The sequence below is a fragment of the Staurois parvus genome, unplaced genomic scaffold (assembly GCF_062004578.1).
Source record: "Staurois parvus isolate SC_StPar_1 unplaced genomic scaffold, SC_StPar_1.0 ptg000261l, whole genome shotgun sequence".
Taxonomy (NCBI): domain Eukaryota; kingdom Metazoa; phylum Chordata; class Amphibia; order Anura; family Ranidae; genus Staurois; species Staurois parvus.
In genome coordinates, this window is record NW_028318057.1 from 1,256,219 (window position 1) to 1,278,189 (window position 21,971).

Genomic DNA, 21,971 nt, shown 5'->3' on the forward strand with positions numbered 1-21,971 from the left:
ACCGCCTTACCATTCACAAAGAGCACTGCTTCTTGTGCATGCGCACTTGGGACCCGGCTGTCACGCACACTACAGCCGGGAAGACAGCGCGCCGCTGGATTCTCCTGGCGTGCCCACAGATAAGGCTCGGCGTGCCGGCTGTGGCACGCGTGCCACGGGTTCGCCATCACTGCTCTAGGGCAATAAGGTTGAGAGAGGCTGTTTTAAATGAAGCATTTCTATTACTTTTTGGCATTACATCACTACTTCGTGTTATTTCTAGTTGTCTTTCACAAAAATTACAAACATTTGCATTGGACTAACAACAATGTTAATTTCCCAAATATTCTTCACATCTGAGTCTGCAAGGTAATCTTAATTACTCTGACCATTATGTTTACATTGCAAGAGTTCATTGCTTTGTAGGAGAAATGTGAGAAATCTTTTAGACCTTCAAGTTGCTGGCAGGGGGAGATAATCTTTGGCAATGCTGTACACCTACAATATATGTGTGAATTTGGACCATGGAAGTCTCAGACTCGAGGAGGAAGTGTTGTTGGCTTTGACACTCTGTTGCAGATATTTATAATGGTTACTGGTTAGTGCATAAGACCAAACAGTATTTATTGGGAGGGTTTCTTGCCAATAATATAGCAAAATAATGATGTAGGGGCTCATGTACATGGGGCATTTGGAAAACTCTTCAGAATGATGGAAACTGACAGCTGGGAAACGTAGGTTACAAAACGCCAGTTTAGATACGTTTGCATACCGCGCTTATGTGCTTTTGCGTTTAGAAGTGGTTTTAAAAGATAACCTCAGGAGACCTTCCCAAATGCCCAGAATGCACTGAAAAATAGTAACAAATTAACTATTTCAGACATTTTGAGAGGAATAGAGAGAGCAGAGAGAGCAGTATGTGTTGAGATTACCTGTCTTTTCTGGTTGTATTCAGTATGGATCCCATCATGAGCATAATGCAGCACGTTCTGCCATTTGTTCCTTCACACGAAACCTGAAACTGACTGCGCTGGTGTACTGGGCCCATTTGAATACATGGAAAACGCTTTGCATGCATTTCTGATGATGAAAAAAGGCTCTGGACAGCATCTGGACATGGAACAGTTAAAAAATGCTTCTAAACACAAACGCTTATAAACGCAGTTAACCGCGTTTACACGCATTTGCAGGCGTTTGAAACGCCAGTAAAAATCTACTCCTAAACGCAAGTTTGGTGCGTTGAAAAAAACTACTGTAAACTCAACTGCCTGTAAACGACGTGTACATGGCCACATAGGAAAACATTAGGGACTGCTGAAAAAAACGCAGAAAAGCTCCTGAACATCAGTTTAGGAGCTGCAGTGTACATGAGCCCAAGTGATGTTTTGTGGGGTTTTTTTTTTTTTTTATATATATATATAAAGCTGTCAAGAATGAAAACTGAAGTTTTCTGTAGCTTAGCTCCTCCATAAAAGCTAACTGTCTGGCTATCATTCCGATCCTTCTTTACTCTGTCCCTAGAGGTCACCTTCGGTTAGGCTCAATGCCTGTAACTATGGTCACGTGAAGGGAGCCTTTTTTGGTTAGATACACTGACTACATATGCTCTTGTGAATAGCAAAACAAGGATCTTTCCATATGACCATTTCAAATGTAGGTATAGAAGCGAAGAGAGGTGAAAGTTGAAAAGCCAGTATGCATTGGGCCAACCATGAAGGCTTCAAGAAAAAGCCTTGGAGCAGCCTGTAGAAATGGGCTAGTGCTAAATAGAAACAAGGGCAGCGAAGAAGAAAGAGAGATAAAAAATGGAGGGGGCGGTAAGAGTTGAGGACATAAAGGTGGAAACTGGGAATATGGGGGGGTTGGGGTATGTCCGTCAAATGAAAACGTTTCTAAGTGTGTCTCTGGCATCGCCATTGGAGTTGTGTCACTGTTTCACTCTTGGGAGCCCAGGATATCATGATATTTAGGTGAACAGGTAAACTCGGCAAAGAACCATGTTTTACAGAAACACTTTTCCCTATGATTAGCTGGCTCCATGATTTCCTCCATCAATTTCATTTTATTAATCTTAGAAAAACCACAGTTTTTTTCTTAGAAATGCGGAATACATGCTTTCTCTTTGTCAATGTAGAATGCTTATAGCGCATCAGCAACATAGGCATTAACTGGAGGAAGCAAGCTGAGATGTCATCAAGCATTTGATCATCTGTTTTAATATTCTTTTCAAAGTGAAGCTTTACCTCATTTACTAATTTCTGAAGCCACTTGAAGTGCATGGTATATTTGCCTTTAGTAAATCAACCCCATTGTGACAGTCAAAACTGTAAAGTGACATAAAACAACTGCTGGGTTTTTACTAGCTAGGGGAGATGCATGAACTGATGTTCACTGGTCTCCCTCCCCTCTACATGGGAACACATATAGATCTCCACCCTGCAGATGACATAGCCCAGAAAACATGGCAAGTAGTGCATGCTCCAGGGATCTGTGAAAGTTATCTGGCAGGTGTACTGTGAAACTCAAAACACATAGCTGAGAGTCTGTGTAAAACCCCCCACTACTATCGATGGATGACATGCATCAGTTGCAGTAAAAGGGTTAAATCCTTAAAGCAGAACTAAATCTTTATATCATTTACAGCCAGGGAAACTGCCATCTTAGCTTTTGTTTGATCTGCAGTTGCCACAGTGCTGCTCGTGTGATCAGTTATATCACCAGCTGTTTGATGACTTGATAGTAGGGTTGAGAGTACAAACAGCTGTGACAGTTATTGTTCAAGACATGCTTTGAAATGTTTCTGTTTTGGAAAAACATTAAATTGATAGGTTTAGTTCTGCTTTTAAGCTCTTGCAACTGCATGTCGCCTATGGACCTGAGCAAAAGTTTACTGTTCTGCTAATAGGCCTAGTGGTTCAGCTGAAACTTTGTGTCCTAGAATAATATCAAAGGCTTGCTTTTAGTGATACTTGCCATTAAACATTTTATTTTCTATGCAATCTATAGACAAATAGGAAATAACAAAACCAAAAAAAAACCACTTTTTTAATTCTTTGACCATTGTTCATTTTTTAAACAGCTAATGTTACTGTAGATGCAAAGTTATTTACAAATAACAGACTTTTTATATTCATGTGAAACAATATTTTAAAAGTGTAAATAGTATTAGTGGATAAAAAATATAGAAATAACAAAAATTGCCAAATAATGGCTAAAGGGAGTTAAAAGGGCTGATTAGAGCTGAGGGATAACAAGGGGTTTAATAGGCACAGGTTTTATTTATCTTTCTTGGTAGAATATTGAAAGTGATATATGCATATCAAAGGTGACTTGAGTGATTTCTTTTTTTAAAGGATGGCTAGTTACTGGGCAAGAGTTTTTTTTTTTTTTTTTTTTTTTTTTTTTTTTCAGGTGCCCTATTCAAGTCTATTGGGGGCTAAAACTTGCTACTCTACTCCACAAAAAATGTGGTACTTTTTGGAGGGATGAGCTTCCAGCAACTCTATGTTCAGGTGTGACTGGACACCACTGAATATAATAGAAACCCTAGTGTTATGCGTTGAAGAGTTTCTGCGATAGCTTCAAATTGCGCTTCAAATCGCTCAGGTGGTAATGAGGCCTGACGCTTCTGAACACTCAGAAAATGTCAGGCAGTGGGTAAAAGACTAGTTACTTTTATTGTCAGTGGTTTCCCAACAGCTTATCTATTCCCTATTATTGAATTGCCTTGCCTGTATGGGATGGCCTTCTTGGTCAGGGAAGGATTTGCTATCTCATGTCAGAGCCTCCGGCAAGGAAAACAGAGCATCACAGTAGTAGTATCACCAAATCTCACTTCAAATCTCCTAGCAGTCAGAAGTGCCTTAGGTCTCATACTGCAGATATACATGTATAAGACTGTATGCACAGGAGTGCACTGGCACATTCCAACACCAGTGCACTGCTATTTAGGGGGAAGTCTAGAAAAAGGTAGGTTTTTTTCAGGGTACTGCTTAGGTACAATTAACATTTTTAGTTGTTTCCTAGAGGATGGCAAATCCTAATTTCTTAACTGCAGTGCAGTTGAATCAAGGCTGTAAAAGCAGTTCATTACAATTCTAGTAAAATAAAACTTGCTAATAATAATGTCCTTGGACCATGGTGTCTTGTAGGCAAAAGGTGGTTCACAGATTCTGCTGTGGTACAGCCAATGTACTCCGAACCTTGTGAAAGGGAAAGAGTGAGTAGGGGGGTCACCAAATATCAGCTCCGCACCTGCTGAGAAAATAAGTGAAACATCTCTGAGATGTGTATGTGTTTTTCCTTTTAAAACTATTGTTTATTTACTAAAATCGCTGCCGCTCCAGCCAAAAAAACACATTTGCTTCATGACTTTTGTTCATATACTGCATTCCATTTTCTTCAGTTTTTTATTTATTACTTTTGCTCAAATGTGTTGGCTGTGGCTGCAATTCATGTTCCAAATACTAATAACTAAACATCCTAGCATATTACTTATGCCCAACAATATTTGTTATTTGTTATTGAACAATATGTCATGAAAAAATAAATGTCCTAACATATTGCAATTCCCAAAATATTATTTCTGACAAAGATCTGTGAATCTCTCGCCTTCAATTTTCCAAATATTTTACACTCAATAACACACTTTCAGCTGGTGTAACACTGGCTCATAAGAATGTGAATAGGGGGAGAGATAGCTACCTTATCCAACTATAAAAAGAAATAATAACTGTACTATTAATAAGCCAGGACACCATCTATTGTGATGTGTAATGTTCCACAGAACTGTATAACCAGATGAGGAGGAAATATACCAGCAGCAAATTAAAAAGAGGAAAGCGTAGGAAGGAAAACAAAAGTAGCAAATATAAAAAAGAAGAAAGAAAAAAGCAAAACCTTCCAGATTGTCTGTCTGGGTACAAAAGAATCAAACTCTATTGAGTACTGAAAGTTAGACCAGGGTAAGTCTGTCATATTGTGTTAATACGCGGTGCATACTAGCACATTATGATATTATTCTGTAAGAGCCAATTTTTCTTATTGAGGTTTACTACCACTTTAAAATGTGTTTTGTTGCATTGACAATTTTATCAATTGATAAGCGAATTACAAACTATTTAGCACAGCGGCAGAACAACTGCTACTTCTATACAGTGGATATAAAAAGTCAGGTTTTTGAGATGTAAAAAAAATCAGAACACGATAAATCACTTATTTTTTCCACTGTTAATGTGACCTGTAATCTGTGTAATTCAATTAAAAAAACAAACTGAAATTGTTTGGTGGGGAAAAAAATGGCTACATAAGTGTACACACTCTTATAAATAGGGATGTGGCTGTGTTCAGAATTAACCAATCACATTCAATCTGATGTTAAGTAGTAATCAGTACACACCTGCCAGCAATGAAAGTTGTTCTGATTAAGCCCATAGTTAATTAAGTTTAGCTGTTCTAGTAAGATTTTTTTTTTGACATTTACTCAGTTTCCTCTTACATCAAAGCCATGGGCCGCAAAGAGCTTAGAAAGAAAAGGGTTCTCACTGTTGAAAGATATCAGTCAGGAAAAGAGTGCAAACAATGTTCCAAGGCATTAGATAGACCATAGAACATAGGAAAGCAGGTCATCACCAAGTGGAAAAAGAATGGCACAACAATAACATTACCAAGAACTGGAAGTTCCTTCAATATTGATAAAAGGAAAAGTAAACTGGTCCAGAAGGCTGGCAAGAGGCCTATAGCAAGGCCTAAAGGAGTTGCAAGAATTTGTGGTAGGTACTGGTTGTGTACTACATGTGACAACACTCTCTCATATTCTTCATATGTCTGGGCTGTGGGGTAGAGTGGCAAGACAGAATCCTTTTCTTGCTAAGGAAAACATTGAAGCTCGGCTATGTTTTGCAAACGACATCAAATTTTCCAAAAGCATGTGGGAAAATGGGTTATGGTCTGGTGAGACCGAGAGTGAACTTTTTGGCCATAATTCCAAAAAGTATGTTTGATTGAAACTCAACACTGCACCTCACCAAAAAAAAACACTATACCCACAGTGAAGGTGGAGGGACTTACAAACAATTCCAAATAAGAGTTAATTCTGTCAAAACCTTCAGGCATCTGCAAAAAATAATCTGAAAATGAAGAGGAATTTCACCATTCAGCATGACAATGGCCCAAATCATACCTCCAAATCCACAAAAATTGGCTTCACCAGGAGATCAATGTTTTGGAATATCCCAGCCAGAGCCTAGACCTGAATCGAATTGAAAATCTGTAGAGTGCCCTAAAGAGGGCTGTGCACAGGAGATTACCGATGCAATCTGACAAATATTGAGCACTTTTGCAAGGAAGAGTGAGCAAAAATTCCCAAGGCAAGATGTGACATGCTCATTCTATCCCAAAAGACTGAATGCTGTCATAAAATCAAAAGGCTGTTCAACAAAGTATTCGTTTAAGGACGTGCATATTTATGCAACCATATTATTGCAGGTTTTTTTTTAAATATATTTTTTCTCTTTAAAGATATCAGTTTCTTTTTAATTGAATTACACATTACAATTATAAGAGCGTGTGTACACTTATGCAGCATCATTGTTATTTATTTCCTCCCCACTAAACAGTTTGTTTGTTTGTTTTTTAATTTGAATTGTACAGATTGCAGGTCACATTAAGGCTTCGGTCACACCAAATCCAACTTTGAAATCATGTGACTTCACTTGAATGGACACGATTTCAAAATCAGATGTCAGTGCGACTTCAAGTGCAACTTGGAAGATATCTGTGCATCTTCATGGACAGATGTCTATGCAAGTCACACCTGAACATACAAAAAGTAGTCCATGAACTACTGTAAATCGATGCGACTCCGACTGAGATTTGACCGCTTCCATTGTGGACAATAGGGTGCAAAATTCAGAAGCAATTTATCTTGGTCTAATTTTTTACATCTCAAAAACCTGGTGTTTTTACAGGGGTGTGTGGACTTTTTATATCCACTGTACTTTCCTAACTTATTAAAGTTACATGACAAAAAGGGATTGTATTTGAACATCAAGCACAAGGGTTATTGGGTTTTATCTCACAGGGTTTTTTTTTTTTTTTATCACTTTTAGGTCAGCCTGGGAAGCTCCTCTACATTATGCACAGTTCAGAACACCCTCTCAGTACATTTTCTTTGTTTGAGAATGGACCTTGCTTAGTTGCAGACCAAAACTTTGACGTACTTATGATTAAATTAAAAGGATTCTTTCAAAATGCAAAGGCAAACAAGATGGAGACAAGGGGTACACGCTACCAGTATTGTGATTTCCTTGTCAAGATTGGTACAGTCACTATGGGACAGAGCGGTCGAGGAATATCTGTGGAGGTAAGGTCATTTGAATTTCTACTATTGAAAGACTTTTTCTGTGCCATCAAATAAGGATGCTACAAAAGAAGTTAGTTTGACAAGCTAAATAATCCTATTTAAACAGTATAATGTCATTGTTTCTAGTGTAGCTACACTCTTGTAGTTGGTGATAGGGCTACTGTAATTCTTGCAGCGTGAGACTAAGCAGACATCACTGAACACAGATGTGCATCCAGAATTTGTAAACCCCATCATACGGTATGTCTGCTTACATCTGCTGCTATCCTGGGAGAGAACTAGAAAATGAAAGCTGAAACATTGATACACACTTGTGCTGAAGTACATGGTATTTGAATGGAAAGCAGATGTGTAGCTTAGCGTTTGTCTGATGTACTAAGCCAATCGTCAAAATAAAATGTTTGCTGAACGTCTTGTGTACATGGTTGAAATTTAGCAATTTCCACAGAACCATAATACTACTGAAGTGGCCAATTTAACTGTGTAAACTAATTTAAGTACTGTTTGTATAATATGTTATTTCAGAGACTAGAGCAGTTGTCCTCCAGAGGAAGACTATAAAGTGAAATTCATTTTGATTGTCTTCTGCTCCCTTTCTGTGCTTGCTCTGACAGGGAGCAAAACATTTCTCCTGTAAACACTCACTCTGGAACTTGATATTGAAAAGATGACATTTACTGTGAAATATAAATTATAGAATTCTGATCTAACTCTCTAGCAGCCCTGGTCTCCACTGATCAACTTGCTGTTCCGCAAAGGTTTATGGCTCCAGTGCTTTCAATTGCTCATAATATTCTTTTGGCAAATAAACAGGGCAAAAAAAATCAAATATAGAAAAGTCTTAATACTACCTTTCTACTGACCCTTTTAGGCTTCCAACAACCTCATGGGATTGTCAATTTTTGCTGCGTTTGTAATGTTTATAAAGGAAAGGGGGCATAGACATCACACATTTTACTAATTAAGATTATTTTTAAAAGCATGAGGACTTGTATAGGAACAAAATGACAAAAGTGCTAGTCGCTATTTAATCCGAGTGAGAGGCTCAAATCAAGAATCCCACTTTAGGTCAGTAACAGAGAAGGAGGCAGAGGGTAGTCAGAAGCAAGCTGAGGTCGGTATCCAAAATCTACAGAGCATGGTCAGGAACAAGCCAGGTCAACAAAGGGAGAGCAGTCAGCAAAAGCAGGAGCACTGGAACACAGATCACAGGGATGCTGAAGAACATCCAGCAAGTAGAACACACCAGGGCTTCCTTTAACCTCTTTGCGATAGTACGCATATATGTGGCCTCTAGGTGAGTGGGCCTTGATGTCGAGAGGCCACATACAGTGGGGCAAAAAAGTATTTAGTCAGCCACCAATTGTGCAAGTTCTCCCACTTAAAAAAGATGAGAGAGGCCTGTAATTGGCATCATAGATAGACCTCAACTATGAGAAACAAAATGAGAAAAAAAATCCAGACAATCACATTGGCTGATTTGGAAAGAATTTATTTGCAAATTATGGTGGAAAATAAGTATTTGGTCACCTACAAACAAGCAAGATTTCTGGCTCTCACAGACCTGTACCTTCTTCTTTAAGAGGCTCCTCTGTCGTGCACTCATTACCTGTGTCAATGGAACCTGTTTGAGGTTGTGGACAGGTGTCTTTTATACTGATAACAAGTTCAAACAGTCACACTCCAAACTCCACTATGGTGAAGACCAAAGAGCTGTCCAAGGACACCAGAAACAAAATTGTAGACCTGCACCAGGCTGGGAAGACTGAATCTGCAATAGGCAAGCAGCTGGGTGTGAACAAATCAACTGTGGGAGCAATAATTAGAAAATGGAAGACATACAAGACCACTGATAATCTCCCTCGATCTGGGGCTCCACGCAAGATCTCACCCCATGGGGTCAAAATGATCACAAGAACGGTGAGCAAAAATCCCAGGACCACATGGGGGGACCTAGTGAATGACCTGCAGAGAGCTGGGACCAACGTAACAAAGGCTACCATCAGTAACACACTACGCCGTGAGGGACTCAGATCCTGCAGTGCCAGACGTGTCCCCTTGCTTAAGCCAGTACATGTCCGGGCCCGTCTGAAGTTTGCTAGAGAGCATTTGGATGATCCAGAAGAGGATTGGGAGAATGTCATATGGTCAGATGAAACCAAAATAGAACTGTTTGGTAGAAACACAACTTGTCGTGTTTGGAGGGGAGAGAATGCTGAGTTGCATCCAAAGAACACCATACCTACTGTGAAGCATGGGGGTGGCAACATCATGCTTTGGGGCTGTTTCTCCGCAAAGGGACCAGGACGACTGATCCATGTACAGGACAGAATGAATGGGGCCATGTATCATGAGATTTTGAGTGCAAACCTCCTTCCATCAGCAAGGGCATTGAAGATGAAATGTGGCTGGGTCTTCCAACATGATAATGATCCCAAACATACCTCCCAGGCAACGAAGGAGTGGCTTTGTAAGAAGCATTTCAAGGTCCTGGAGTGGCCTAGCCAGTCTCCAGATCTCAACCCCATAGAAAACCTTTGGAGGGAGTTGAAAGTCTGTGTTGCCCAGCGACAGCCCCAAAACATCATTGCTCTAGAGGAGATCTGCATGGAGGAATGGGCCAACATACCAGCAACAGTGTGTGCCAACCTTGTGCAGGAAACGTTTGACCTCTGTCATTGCCAACAAAGGATATATAACAAAATATTGAGATGAACTTTTGATATTGACCAAATACTTATTTTCCACCATAATTTGCAAATAAATTCTTTCCAAATCAGCCAATGTGATTGTCTGGATTCTTTTTCTCATTTTGTCTCTCATAGTTGAGGTCTACCTATGATGCCAATTACAGGCCTCTCTCATCTTTTTAAGTGGGAGACCTTGCACAATTGGTGGCCGACTAAATACTTTTTTGCCCCACTGTATGTGTGTACCAAAATGTAAAGAAAGCTGTGCCGAAAGTGCGTGCCTTGCGCCTAACGGAACCAGTGCCTAACGGAAAGCTCCCTATCATGTGAAAACTGAAATGTAGTGTGTAGAGGTAATTATCTATATTTAGGATATTCAGTCTGGTTACATCAAAAGAGAATGGCACCAAGAAGCCATATAGTGTAGTAAGTACGTTTATTAAAATTGTGAATGAAAATTGTGAGTTTATGCACTCACAGGTGTAAATCAGTCAGGGCATATCACTAAGTGACACAGTGCGGGACATAGATAGATAGATGAATCAGCTGGATATGTAGAATGTTTCTCTGCAGTGCAGAGCCGCTGGAGTCGCCTGAAAACCAGGAGCTGCTGGGACTAATGTAGGCCAAAGATGGGGAGAAAACCGGCTGGTTTTTTAATGAAAAACAAAAAATCGGTCGTTCAATAGGCCGATGTTACCACCAACAGTAAAAAAAAATTGGCCGATTTTCTTCCCGTCTACGGCCGGCATTTAATTACTTCTGTCTCTGCAGAGAGCTCCGCTATTATATTTAACATTAAAAAGTATTGCGGTTGCAACATTGTATCTATTTGTATCCATTTCGGATACAAATGGTTTTTGGATACAAATAGATACATTGTTGCAACCGCAATACTTTTTCATTTCAAATATAATAGCGGACTGGAATTCATTCTTTCTTTCTCTTCTTCTTTCTTTCTCCTCTTTCTTCTCTTCCTCTTTCTTCTTCCTCCTCTTCTTCTTCCTTTTATTCTTCCCCCTCCTCTTCCTCTTCCCCCTCCTCTTCCCCCTCTTCTTCCTCCTCTTCTTCTTTTTTTTGCAGATTTTTGTTAACGATAAAAAGATCGGCCGATTTGCCCATCATTGCCGCGAAAATCGGCCGATTTTCTTTTCCAACTTTATCGATCAAAAAAATCTGACAAAATCCAGAAAAACGACCGACCAATTAACCCATTAACGGTGCGAAAATCAGCCGATTTTTTTTTTTTTTTTTTTTTTTTTTTTTTTGGCTGAAAAATCGGCCGATGTTCGACCCATCTATGGCCTGCGTAAGACTACTGTGATCCGCCATCAGTGGAAGGAATGCCTGCACAAACACTGCCCTGAATTTAGTGGAATCACAAGGAATGCTGGAAACATGTTTTGGGAGACAGCACGCTCCCATCATTGGCCTAATCTGACAGCTATCCTCTAGGGAATAAATAGCAACAACCGCTAATTAACATTAACCCTTAATGGACCAAAAAAAACAGCTTTGTATACTGAAAATTACTTCTGGGAAACTGCAATAAAACTAGTAACAATGTACCGGATCAAAAGATTAGGTAAATTTGTAAATAATATGTATATACTATATGTAAATAATTATTGTAAGGATAAAAAAATCTATCCTATTATTATTATTATTAATATTATTATCATCAACCATTTTATGTTAAAAGGATATAGTACATACTAAGGCAAGTACCTAAAGGATGATCACAAAAATCATTAGATTAATTATGTTTATTCAAAGTTTTTGGTTTTAAACCGTGATCACCAAAACAAAATAATTTGAATAATCATTATTCTAATTATTTTCCTGGCTTAATGGCAGCTTCAGTGGCTCTGCACTGCGGAGAAACATCCTGCTTATCCAGCCGATTCATCTTTCCATCTATACCCTGGACTGTGCCACGATATGCCCTGACTGATTTACACCTCTGAGTGCATAAACTCTGTTTTTATTCACAATTTTATTATACTAACTTGCTACACTATATGGTTTCTTGATGCCATTCTCTGTTTGTTTACAAATGCCAGCTTCTCCAGCCTGAATCTGAGGAGGCAGCCTTGAGTCAGCCAATCTTGGTGTTCCTTGTCTAGTTTTTAGCAAAACCTCCGGGAATCTGTTTTCATGCTTGCTATTGTTTTCCAGTTTACCACTGCTTCTGTTCTGATTCATTTTCATTTAATTTGAGCTACATTGTTGCCATTAGTGAGTTCTGATTTGACTCCCACACAATACTGAATCTATGATTCCTCTGTGTCTACTGTTTTCCTTTACAGAGCTTTTTTCCCCCCACCATTTGCTATAGCTTGGTTGTGGTTGTGCTCTTTGTGCAGTTTTTTCTGTTTTTGCTTACCTGGTTACATCATAACATTTCCCTTTCTGATGCACTAAAACAGTTAATTTTAAATTTAATTTTTTATACTCCCTAACTCACATTTATCATATGTGCAGATGGCTCTTATGTATAGCATGCTTAGCTCTGATAAAGGGGGAATTGGTGAAACCTTCAAAACACTGTTTTGGTGCTCTTTTCTCACTTCTGTACTTATGTCTGACTTTCTGGGAACCAATCTGGGCCCCTGGTCTCTAGAGAGCGTTTTCTAACAGAGTCCAATGTTCCGTCAACCCTTTGTCAGCTTAAACTAAATACTTATTTAAAATGGAGTTCTGGCGCCCCCTCCCAAAAATTAAAAGTCAGCAGCTACAAATACTGTAGCTGCTGACTTTTAATATTGCCATCTTGACTAAGGGAACTGGCGCTGCTTCACAGTCGGCTTCCTTCTGCATTTATGTGTGAAGCGTGACTTACTTCCAAAGGAAGTGGGAGCAGGTACCTTTCAAAACCAGGTACCCCTTCCCCCCCAAAAGGTGCCAAGTGTGGCAGCAGAGGGGGAGGCAGATAATTGGAGCTTCAACTTTTGGGTGGAACTCCTGCTTTATTGTGAGCTTCAGATCCATCCAAGTGCCTTATTTTCCTGATTCACCTTATTCTGTATGCATGAAAAACATTTGACCTGGAGAGAAAATAGCCTAATCCCATTTATTTTTGCCAAATTCACACAAAGTACATGCAGGACAAATAGCTCTGCGAAAAAAAGAAGGATTTGGACTTTTTTCCACTAGGAAAATTTAGCCATTTTTACTAGCCATTATTTATTTTTCTTTTTATTAGGATATTTTTCTTCACTTAAAGCGATAGTAGATTCATTACAAAAAGAGTCCAGTCCCCTTGCAAGGTAATATTATAATGTGCTAGAATGCACTGAATACTAACACATTATGCAGACTTGCCTTAAAATGAAGGCCTCCAGTGGTGCCCTGTTGCCGCTGACAGGGCTTCAATCTTCACCCGGTCTTCTTTCCGGGTTTAGGCTCAGCACGTTTGAATGGGAAAACCGTGATGACACCACGGCTGCGGCACAGAGCTCTGAAGGAGCGACATGAGTATTCCCCTATAGAACGTATGCACCGTGACGTCACCGGCAGCCAAATTTGTGAATATCTCCAAAACTGTGCACATTTAGGACCAGTTCACACCACAAAAACACACTCCGGATACATTCTGTATACATTTTTGCTTACACTTCACATCACATACAGTTCTGGTGCAGTTTGCTATGTTCCAGTATAGTTCTGTGCAGAAAAAATACAGCATGTTCAACTTTTTTTTTTCTGCACTGGAAACTGACTGGAACTGACTGCACTGGTGTGAACTAGGGGCATTGGACTGCATGGAAAACACTGTACATGTATTTTTGATGCAGAAAAAAAGTGCACTGAACTGCATCTAGTGTGAACTAGCCCTTAGGACATATTCCTTTTACCTGCAGGTAAGCTTTATTATAAGCTTACTTGTCGGTAAAAGTCACAGAGTGGAGTTTACTACTACTGTTTTAAGTTTGTGCTATATACTGCTTGAGCTGGTCTTTTATGCAACAATCTGGCTCGGTGTATCTTCAGTAGTAGCTTTTGGAGGCTGTACCTGCACGATTGCAAGGATGCAATGTGATCTTCGGACACTGGGTTCTGCTTTGTGCTACTTTTCCAAACTTTGAGCCGTAGCATAGCCTCAGGCATGACCCTGTGTCTGAAGTACTCACTATTACCTTTTTTTTTTTTTTTGGTTCCCACAGGAATTGAGTATGTCTCTGTCTGTAGGTGGATCTTCATGCACACACTCTGTTCCTGCCATTCAACATGGGGTAGCATTTTCCCACCACTGCTCCTAATTGCAAGAGACATACGTGGTTCCACCTCAGTTAGTCCTTGCTTTGGCCTACTTTGACCTTGTCACCTTGGGTCATTTGAACCTCTCCTGCCCTAAGCAGCCAGTCTGTGAGTGCCCAAGATTTTCTGGTACCTGGAAGCTGACCTCACAGAACATCTGTGTTTTCTGCTTTTGTCCCTGAATGCACAGGGCCCTAAATGCAAGTACCATTCGTTACAGGGTTCGGCCCTGACCAGCCACAGCATATTTCAGCCTGCCGTAGACTTGGACAGGCTGCAGGGCTGAATGTTGCACCTGTTCTGCCCAGGCACACTAAAATGCCAGGTTTGCACATACTAGGCTGCCACCTCGTCTTTTGTTCACACATTTTCTACCAGGTGGACATTCAGACCTCAGCTGATGTCACCTTTTGTCTGAAAGGTCCCTCAAGCAGCTTTTCCAGGTGCAGTCATTCCCGTTTTCTGTTGTTGGGCATGTTTTTGTTTTGTTTGCTGTATTGCTCACCCCTTGGTTGCCCTACTTTTGGACATCCCAAATGTCTCTGAATCTTGTGTTCTTCATTGAACAAGAAAGAAAATATAGGATTTTTGTACTCCGCCGTGATATCATTTTCTTAGAGTTTACTAAGGAACACAGATTCAACCCTTCTGCGTTAATGGTGATTCTCTTGGCACTGCTTTGTTACAAAACTGAGGTATGCTGGGAATGGAAAGGGCTATACTAGGCTGGCGTTTTTATTTGCCAATGTCCAAATCTTTCTGTAGGCAGCAGTATAACCCACATTTCTCTAAATCATGTATCCCTCAATGGACTCCCAGTAAAGGATTTTATGGTAATTAAAAAAACTCCTATTTTTCACTGCATATTTAAGTAGACATGATACAGGATCATAATTATACCTAATCTACTATTTGGTTTTTTCCCAGGTGGATTATTGTCCCTGTGCTGTACCAGGTGACTGTTGGAACCTCATGATGGAATTTATGCAGACGTTTATGGGCAGTAATGCTCCATCTGTTCCCCCGGTTTTTAGTGCCAAACATGATGCACTTTACACACCTGGAGACACTATGATGCAGTACATGGAGCTTCTGAACAAGATCCGCAAGCAACAGCAGGGTACAGTGGCTGGCATGAGACTATGATAGGGTCTCGGGCATCTAGCTTCTATGATGGAACATGGACAGGTCTGCTATTACTCCATGCTCTTCAGTATCCTTGGATGTGTGCTAAACATCAAATTATGTTTTCCTTAAGACTGATGACTTAATGTATGAGACCTAAGAAGACCAGCTAGAACACCTGGTTAGCTGAAATAAAGCATTTGAAAAAACGTTACTGACTCGAAACCCCTTTACCACTTAGTTCTCAAATCCCTTCAACCAATTACAAAGAAATCCTATCACTAAGCATCACCAATATGAACTATGAAACTTGGTTCTTATTGACATTTTAAGTTCACGTTCTTTTGCAGGCTTTTTCATATATCTATAGTATTCTGGAATTCAGCAAAGATTTCTTAAAAGTGAAGGTAACCGTCTCTAAAATGTTGTTGATGTGGGTGTTTTTTTTTTAATTGTGGATATGACGTGTTAATGTTACAACAGTGCCAAAGTGCAGGCATCTTGTGGTGGCTGCAAGTAGCAGTGCTAATTTTCAGATTGATTTCTGTGCCTTTCTGGAGATCCCTTGGATGCTAGGCCATGGCTGTACATGAAGCCTCAGTTTCTGTTTATGTTAAGATTAAAGCCCCTTCTGTAATTGAAATGTTAAATACCAAAGATTCTTCTGCCCACTGACATTTTGGCATTTGACAGTTGAATGGAAGGAGGAGTGGCTTAATCTTAATTTGAGCAAAAGTCAAGACTCCATGTAAAGCCTTGGCCTAGGATCCAAGGATGCTCCACAAGGACCTTAGAGATCAGTTTAAAGACTTGGGCAAGTACTCTTTACTACTATTCTTACTTCTTTAACTGTTTTTAGGACAGGTCACTTAAAATACAACTGTAAGCTCTTTTTTGCCTGTCTATACAAGTACCAAATTAAGTATATTATGTGATTCACAAGCCTTCAAAAATAAACAATTACCTGACTAAGCCTGATCCCCTTTTTTCTTTTTTTGTGCCTCATGCACTTTCCCTTCCAGAAACTCTAACCTACAGTCAGAGGATTTCAGCAGCAAAATAAGCATAAGCTGGGTGGCAGGGATTTTAAGAAGGCACAATACAAAGTATTGTGTATTGTGTCCTTTTAAAATGCCTGCCACCCACCTTACACTGATTTTTATCCTACATTATGGGGGTGGGCACTGATATGATCTCACTTTACCCCATACTTTTCTTTAGTGTGGATTTCAGCAACAGAGGCAGGGTTGCCATTTCCAAAAGCTGAGGGCAGGACTAGTTATGGCCAGGTGCTGACTTGACTGGTTACAGGCATGTGAATCAGAAGTGACCATGCTGATAGCCACACCTCCTGCAAAACTTTTTGATCACAATTCATAAAATATGTTTATTTACAACCATATTGAAACCGCTTGTTACTCAAGCCAAAATATCCTATTAAAAGCAATATACAGTTAGGTCCATATATATTTGCACACAGGCATAATTCTGTATGCCACCAGAATAAATTAGAACAAAAAAATTTAAATGGATTTAAAGTGCAGACTCTCAGTTTTAATTCAAGGGGTTCAACATAAATATAAAGTATAAATTTTAAGACCTGCAACAATTTATATGCGCAGTCCCTCCATTTTCAGGGGCTCAAATGTAATTGGACAAATGAATATAATCATAAATAAAATGTTCATTTTAATATTATGTTGAGAATCCTTTACTGGCAATGACTGCCTGAAGTCAGGAACCCATGGACATTACCAAAGACTGGGTTTCCTCCTTTCTGATGCTTTGTCAGGCTCTAACAGCAGCTGTCTTCAGTTGTTCTTTGGGGGTCTTTCTGCCTTTAGTTTTGCCTTCAGCAAGTGAAATGCATTCTCAATTGGGTTGAGCTCAGTTGATTGACTCGGCCATTGCAGAATATTTCACTTCTTTTCCTTCAAAGCTCCTGGGTTGCTTTTGCAGTGTGTTTTGGATCATTGTCCATCTGTACTGTGAAGTGCTGTCCAATCAACTTTGCTGCATTTGGCTGTATCTGGGCTGACAGTACTTCTCTAAACACTGCAGAATTAATCCGGCTGCTTCTGCCTTCTGTCACATCATCAATAAACACCAATGACCCAGTGCCACTGGTAGCCATGCAAGCCCATGCCATCACACTGCCTCCGCCATGTTTACAGATGACGTTGTGTGCTTTGGATCATGAGTTGTTCCAAGCCTTCTCCACTTTTTTTTTTTTTTTTTTTTTTTCCCCGTCATTCTGGTATAGATTAATGTTAGTTTCATCTGTCCAAAGAATGCTTTTCCAGAACTGGTCTGGCTTTTTTAGATGTTTTTTGGCAAAGTCTAATCTGTCTTTTCTATTCTTCAGGTTTATGAATGGTTTGCACCTTGTAGTGAACCCTCTGTATTTGCTATTGTGAAGCCTTCTCTTGATTGTAGACTTTGACAATGATACCACCCACCTCCTGGAGAGTGCCCTTCACTTGTCTGGATGTTGTGAATGGGTTTTTCTTCACCATAGAGAGGATCCTGTGATCATCCACCACTGTTGTCTTTTATGGATGTCCATGCTTTTTTATGTTGCTGAGCTCACCAGTGCATTCTTCTTTCCTTAGAATGTACCAAACTGTTGATTTTGCCACTCCTAATGTTGCTGCCATCTCTCTGATGGATTTGTTTAATTTTGCCTTACAATGGCCTCTTTCACTTGCATGGACAGCTCCTTTGAACGCATGATGTAGGTTCACAGCAATAGATCTCAATGCAAATTCCACATTTAGAATAAACACCAGACCTTTTACCTGCTTAATTGATGAAGGAATAATGAAGGAGTAGCCCACACCTGGCCATGAAACCGCTTTTGATTCAACTGTCCAATTACTTTTGGTCCCCTGAAAAAGGGAGGGTGGCTAATCTTAAGAGCTGTAATTCATAAACCCTTCCTCCAATTTGGATGTACATACCCTCAAATTAAACCTGAGATTGTAAACTTTCATCCCATATCCATGATATAACTGTAGCTTGAATATGTGTTTGTAAATACTTGAAAAAATAAAATTGTGCCTATGTCCAAATATACAGTTGTGCTCAAAAGTTTACATACCCTGGCAGAAATTGTGAAATTTTGGCATTGATATTGAAAATATGACTGATCATGCCAAAATTGTGCAATCATACAATTGTGGCTGCAATCTTTCTTGGTCTACCTAACATTGGCTTGGTATCAAGAGATCCCTGAACTTTCCACTTCTTAAAAGGTGATTTAACAGTACTGATTGACATAGTCAAGGCTTTGGACATCTTTATATGTCCTTTTCCATCTTTATAAAGTTCCATTACCTTGTTATGCAGTTCTTTTCTGATCCCCATGGCTCAGTATCTAGCCTAGTCCGTGCTTCCACGTAAGAGCTAACAAACTCATTGACTATTTATACACTGACCCTAATTGCAATTTAAAAAGCCACAGATGTGGGACATTAGCCTCTAATTGGCATTTTAACCCGTGTGTTACCTTGTGTGTCTGTACCAAGGCCAAACATTCCAGGGTATGTAAACTTTTGATCATGGCCATTTGGGTGATTTCTGTTATTATGATTTAAAAAGGAGCCAAACAAATATTTGATAATAAATGGCTTCATATGATCATCATCCTTCAATAAAAGAGCATTTTGTGGCATGATCAGTCATATTTTCAATATCAATGCCAAAATGTCACAATTTCTGCCAGGGTATGTAAACTTTTGAGCACAATTGTATATGGACCTAACTGTACATATGATTTCATAGTGAACTTATCTGCTGACTCACTATCCACACTATTCATATATTCATACAAATGTAATTAGACCTGAATAGTCTATTAAATATGTAATTTTATGGTGCAAGCATGAGTTCTCATGAGTCAATGGTTTTCTCTTTATTAGCTTCTTCAGGACGCATGAGACTTCAGCAATCATTAAATGTGCAAACAAACAGCAAAACCACATATAATATATAAATACAATATAACCTCAACAATAATAATAGTTAATGTGTATTCCAACGAAGTTGAAGCACCTTCTTCATGTTTCTTGGTAGCATGGGAACTCCCCTTGAGCGGGCACAAGCCAAAGAAAGGGCCGGATGGACAAAAGATGACGAAATAACTTGTCCTAATAATGTAATAATTTCACTAGAAGAACAATTTCTGTGCAGATAGGTTACCATATGACATACCTCATTAACTCCCATGCAAATAGCAGCTTTTTACTGCATTTTTGATGTTGTAAACTCCTGTAGGAGGAGAAACCTTTTTTTAAGCTCACATTGTACATGAGGCCTAATGTGTGCAGATGCAGCCTATATCAGATTGGCAACTCTGCTCTGAATTTAGGAGCAGTGAAACATTGTTGTCACACCGTACAGGAATTTGAATTAGGAGGACCTCACTGGCAGGATCCAAATATATTTGTGGGAATTGGCAAGGGAACTAAGAGAAAATGATGCACTTAGTATTTTTTTTTTTTTTTTTTTTAATGAGAGGCTACAGTTCTATTTTAAAGCTGGCCATACACATTACAGTCTTATTGTACAGCCATAGATATTTCCTGATGGTGATGTTCTACCAAACATCCCATTTAGTCTCTATGCCATCTTGCAGGCCCTTGTTCTACATAGTCATGGGTTTGGTGACCTTTAAACTTTCTCTGCACATTTGGTCGGGAAGGACTGTAAAAGTAGTTTGCTTTATGAGTGATAGTAAATATTACCACTGGGTTCCAATGAGAATATTGACTGTGTCAAGCATTTGGAAATACTGCATGTGGTATCTGATTTAACATGCCTAGTTAAAAACAGTTCCGCCAAATGCTTGTGATCACTGGGCCGTTTCTTTAGATGAGCCACTGAGGTGCAGTAATTCCCTGGCTTAAACATCCCAAATTATCCAGTTTTTCTAAGGATAATTTGTATCCTTTGTGAAAGAATACATCTCAAGATGCGTTGGATTTTTACATAAAGAAATTTAGAACTATTTTGTTTCCATTTAGGCTAGAGGCACATGGGCAATTTAATTTATTGTTGCTGAAAGATATATTCACTTATTAAATTCTCATCTTATTAAAGCAGATCTTGCAGCTTACCAGTTCCTAGATATGAGAGCTGTATTAGTTTTTTCTTTTTTTTCATACTTATTTCCCCTTTATTTTCTCCTGGTAAACCTGTGCATAACACATTTCTGTCCCTTTTTTACCTACTGTGTTTTCTCCACTGTATCTATAAAAGTAGCCATGGCTCACACAGACACTAGTATCATCAAGGGGCAGGTCTAGGCACTTACGATTTTGTTCCAGAGACTGCTGGATTCCCATTCCCTGATCAAGACCTTTGAACAGGCTGTTTTCCATGTGGCTTGACGTGTACTCCCCCATACTTCTGCGGAATCTAAATATGGTGCTCTTGACACCTCAAAACCAAACTTTTGAACCTATTAGGGATATCCTTTTTCCACTCACGAGATTTTGTTTCTCTTCAAGGTGAGTGACTGAGCTGGCAGCCTTATCCTGTAAAGAACCATTCTTGTCTTACACAAGGAAAACGCAGTGTTGAGGCTCAGAACGTCCTTCCTTCCTAAGATCGTTTCAGGTTTTAACCTCAACCAGGACATTATAGTTCTGCTCCTCTCTCCGACTCCAGTTCATCTCTCTTCATTGCATGGATGTAATTTGTGCCATATGGGTTTTTCTTGCAGCCACTCCTTCTAATAGAAAGGCTCACTGTGATGGTCTTTCTGAGGGTCCTTGTAAAGGAGAACCCGCTTCTCACTCCACCATTTCTCACTTTCTCAGAAACACCATCATTCAAGCCTTTGGGGAAATGTGCATGTATTAGGAAGCTGTGCTCAATATAGTTTTTTAGATTTTGCCCACACGTTCCCCTTTAATCTATTTCATGCTGTTTTTAAGAAAATATTTTAAGAAAACAAATTGAAGAAAAAAATTGTGCCTATTGACCACATATTCACTTATCTTTCCATTTTTTTTGTATTAAACTGCCTATGCAGAATGTTGTAAATATGTGAACATTTAAAGTATAAGTTCACTTAAAAAAAAAAAAATTAGAAATGTCCATTTTTTGCAGATAAAAAAAAATGTGCATTTCCAATTTTCTTTGGAGCCTGAAAAGTATTACACCAGCAGTCAGCGGATCGCTGGTGCCATGCAGGACTCCTGCAAACCTGTCCATGTATCTGTGTGCCTGTACATCAAGTGTGGGCAGGGAGATGCAGTCTGACAGGAAGACTCCATAAACTACCACAGCACTCAACACCACCATGGCAGTTAATTTCAAAACTACATACCGACAGCTGCAAAGGGTGTTGAGACATGTAGTTCATTTACTCACAGAACTCTGTGAATGAATGACACAACTATGTGGCTGTAAAAAAGTGACAGCTAGTACGGGGAACTTCTTCCCGTACTGCTGTCACAGGAAGGAGGGTGATCAGGAAGCGGCGGGAACATGTTACATGCTCCACCCTAAAAACAGGTGGAACATGTTCACAAAGGTGAACTTATCCT

General features: G+C 39.5%; 1 protein-coding gene across 3 annotated transcripts in view; it reads left to right on the forward strand.

Moving 5' to 3' along the window:
- The window catches only part of MED20 (mediator complex subunit 20), a 31,372-nt gene extending 14,983 nt beyond the window's left edge, over positions 1-16,389 (forward strand). For all 3 annotated transcript variants that reach the window (XM_089681156.1, XM_089681155.1, XM_089681157.1), the window contains 2 exons: positions 7,089-7,342; positions 15,220-16,389. In XM_089681156.1, the coding sequence (XP_089537282.1) occupies positions 7,089-7,342; positions 15,220-15,438 (473 nt within the window). In that variant the 3' untranslated portion in view covers positions 15,439-16,389. The remainder of the gene's footprint in view (positions 1-7,088; positions 7,343-15,219) is intronic.
- The last annotated feature ends 5,582 nt before the right edge of the window (positions 16,390-21,971 follow it).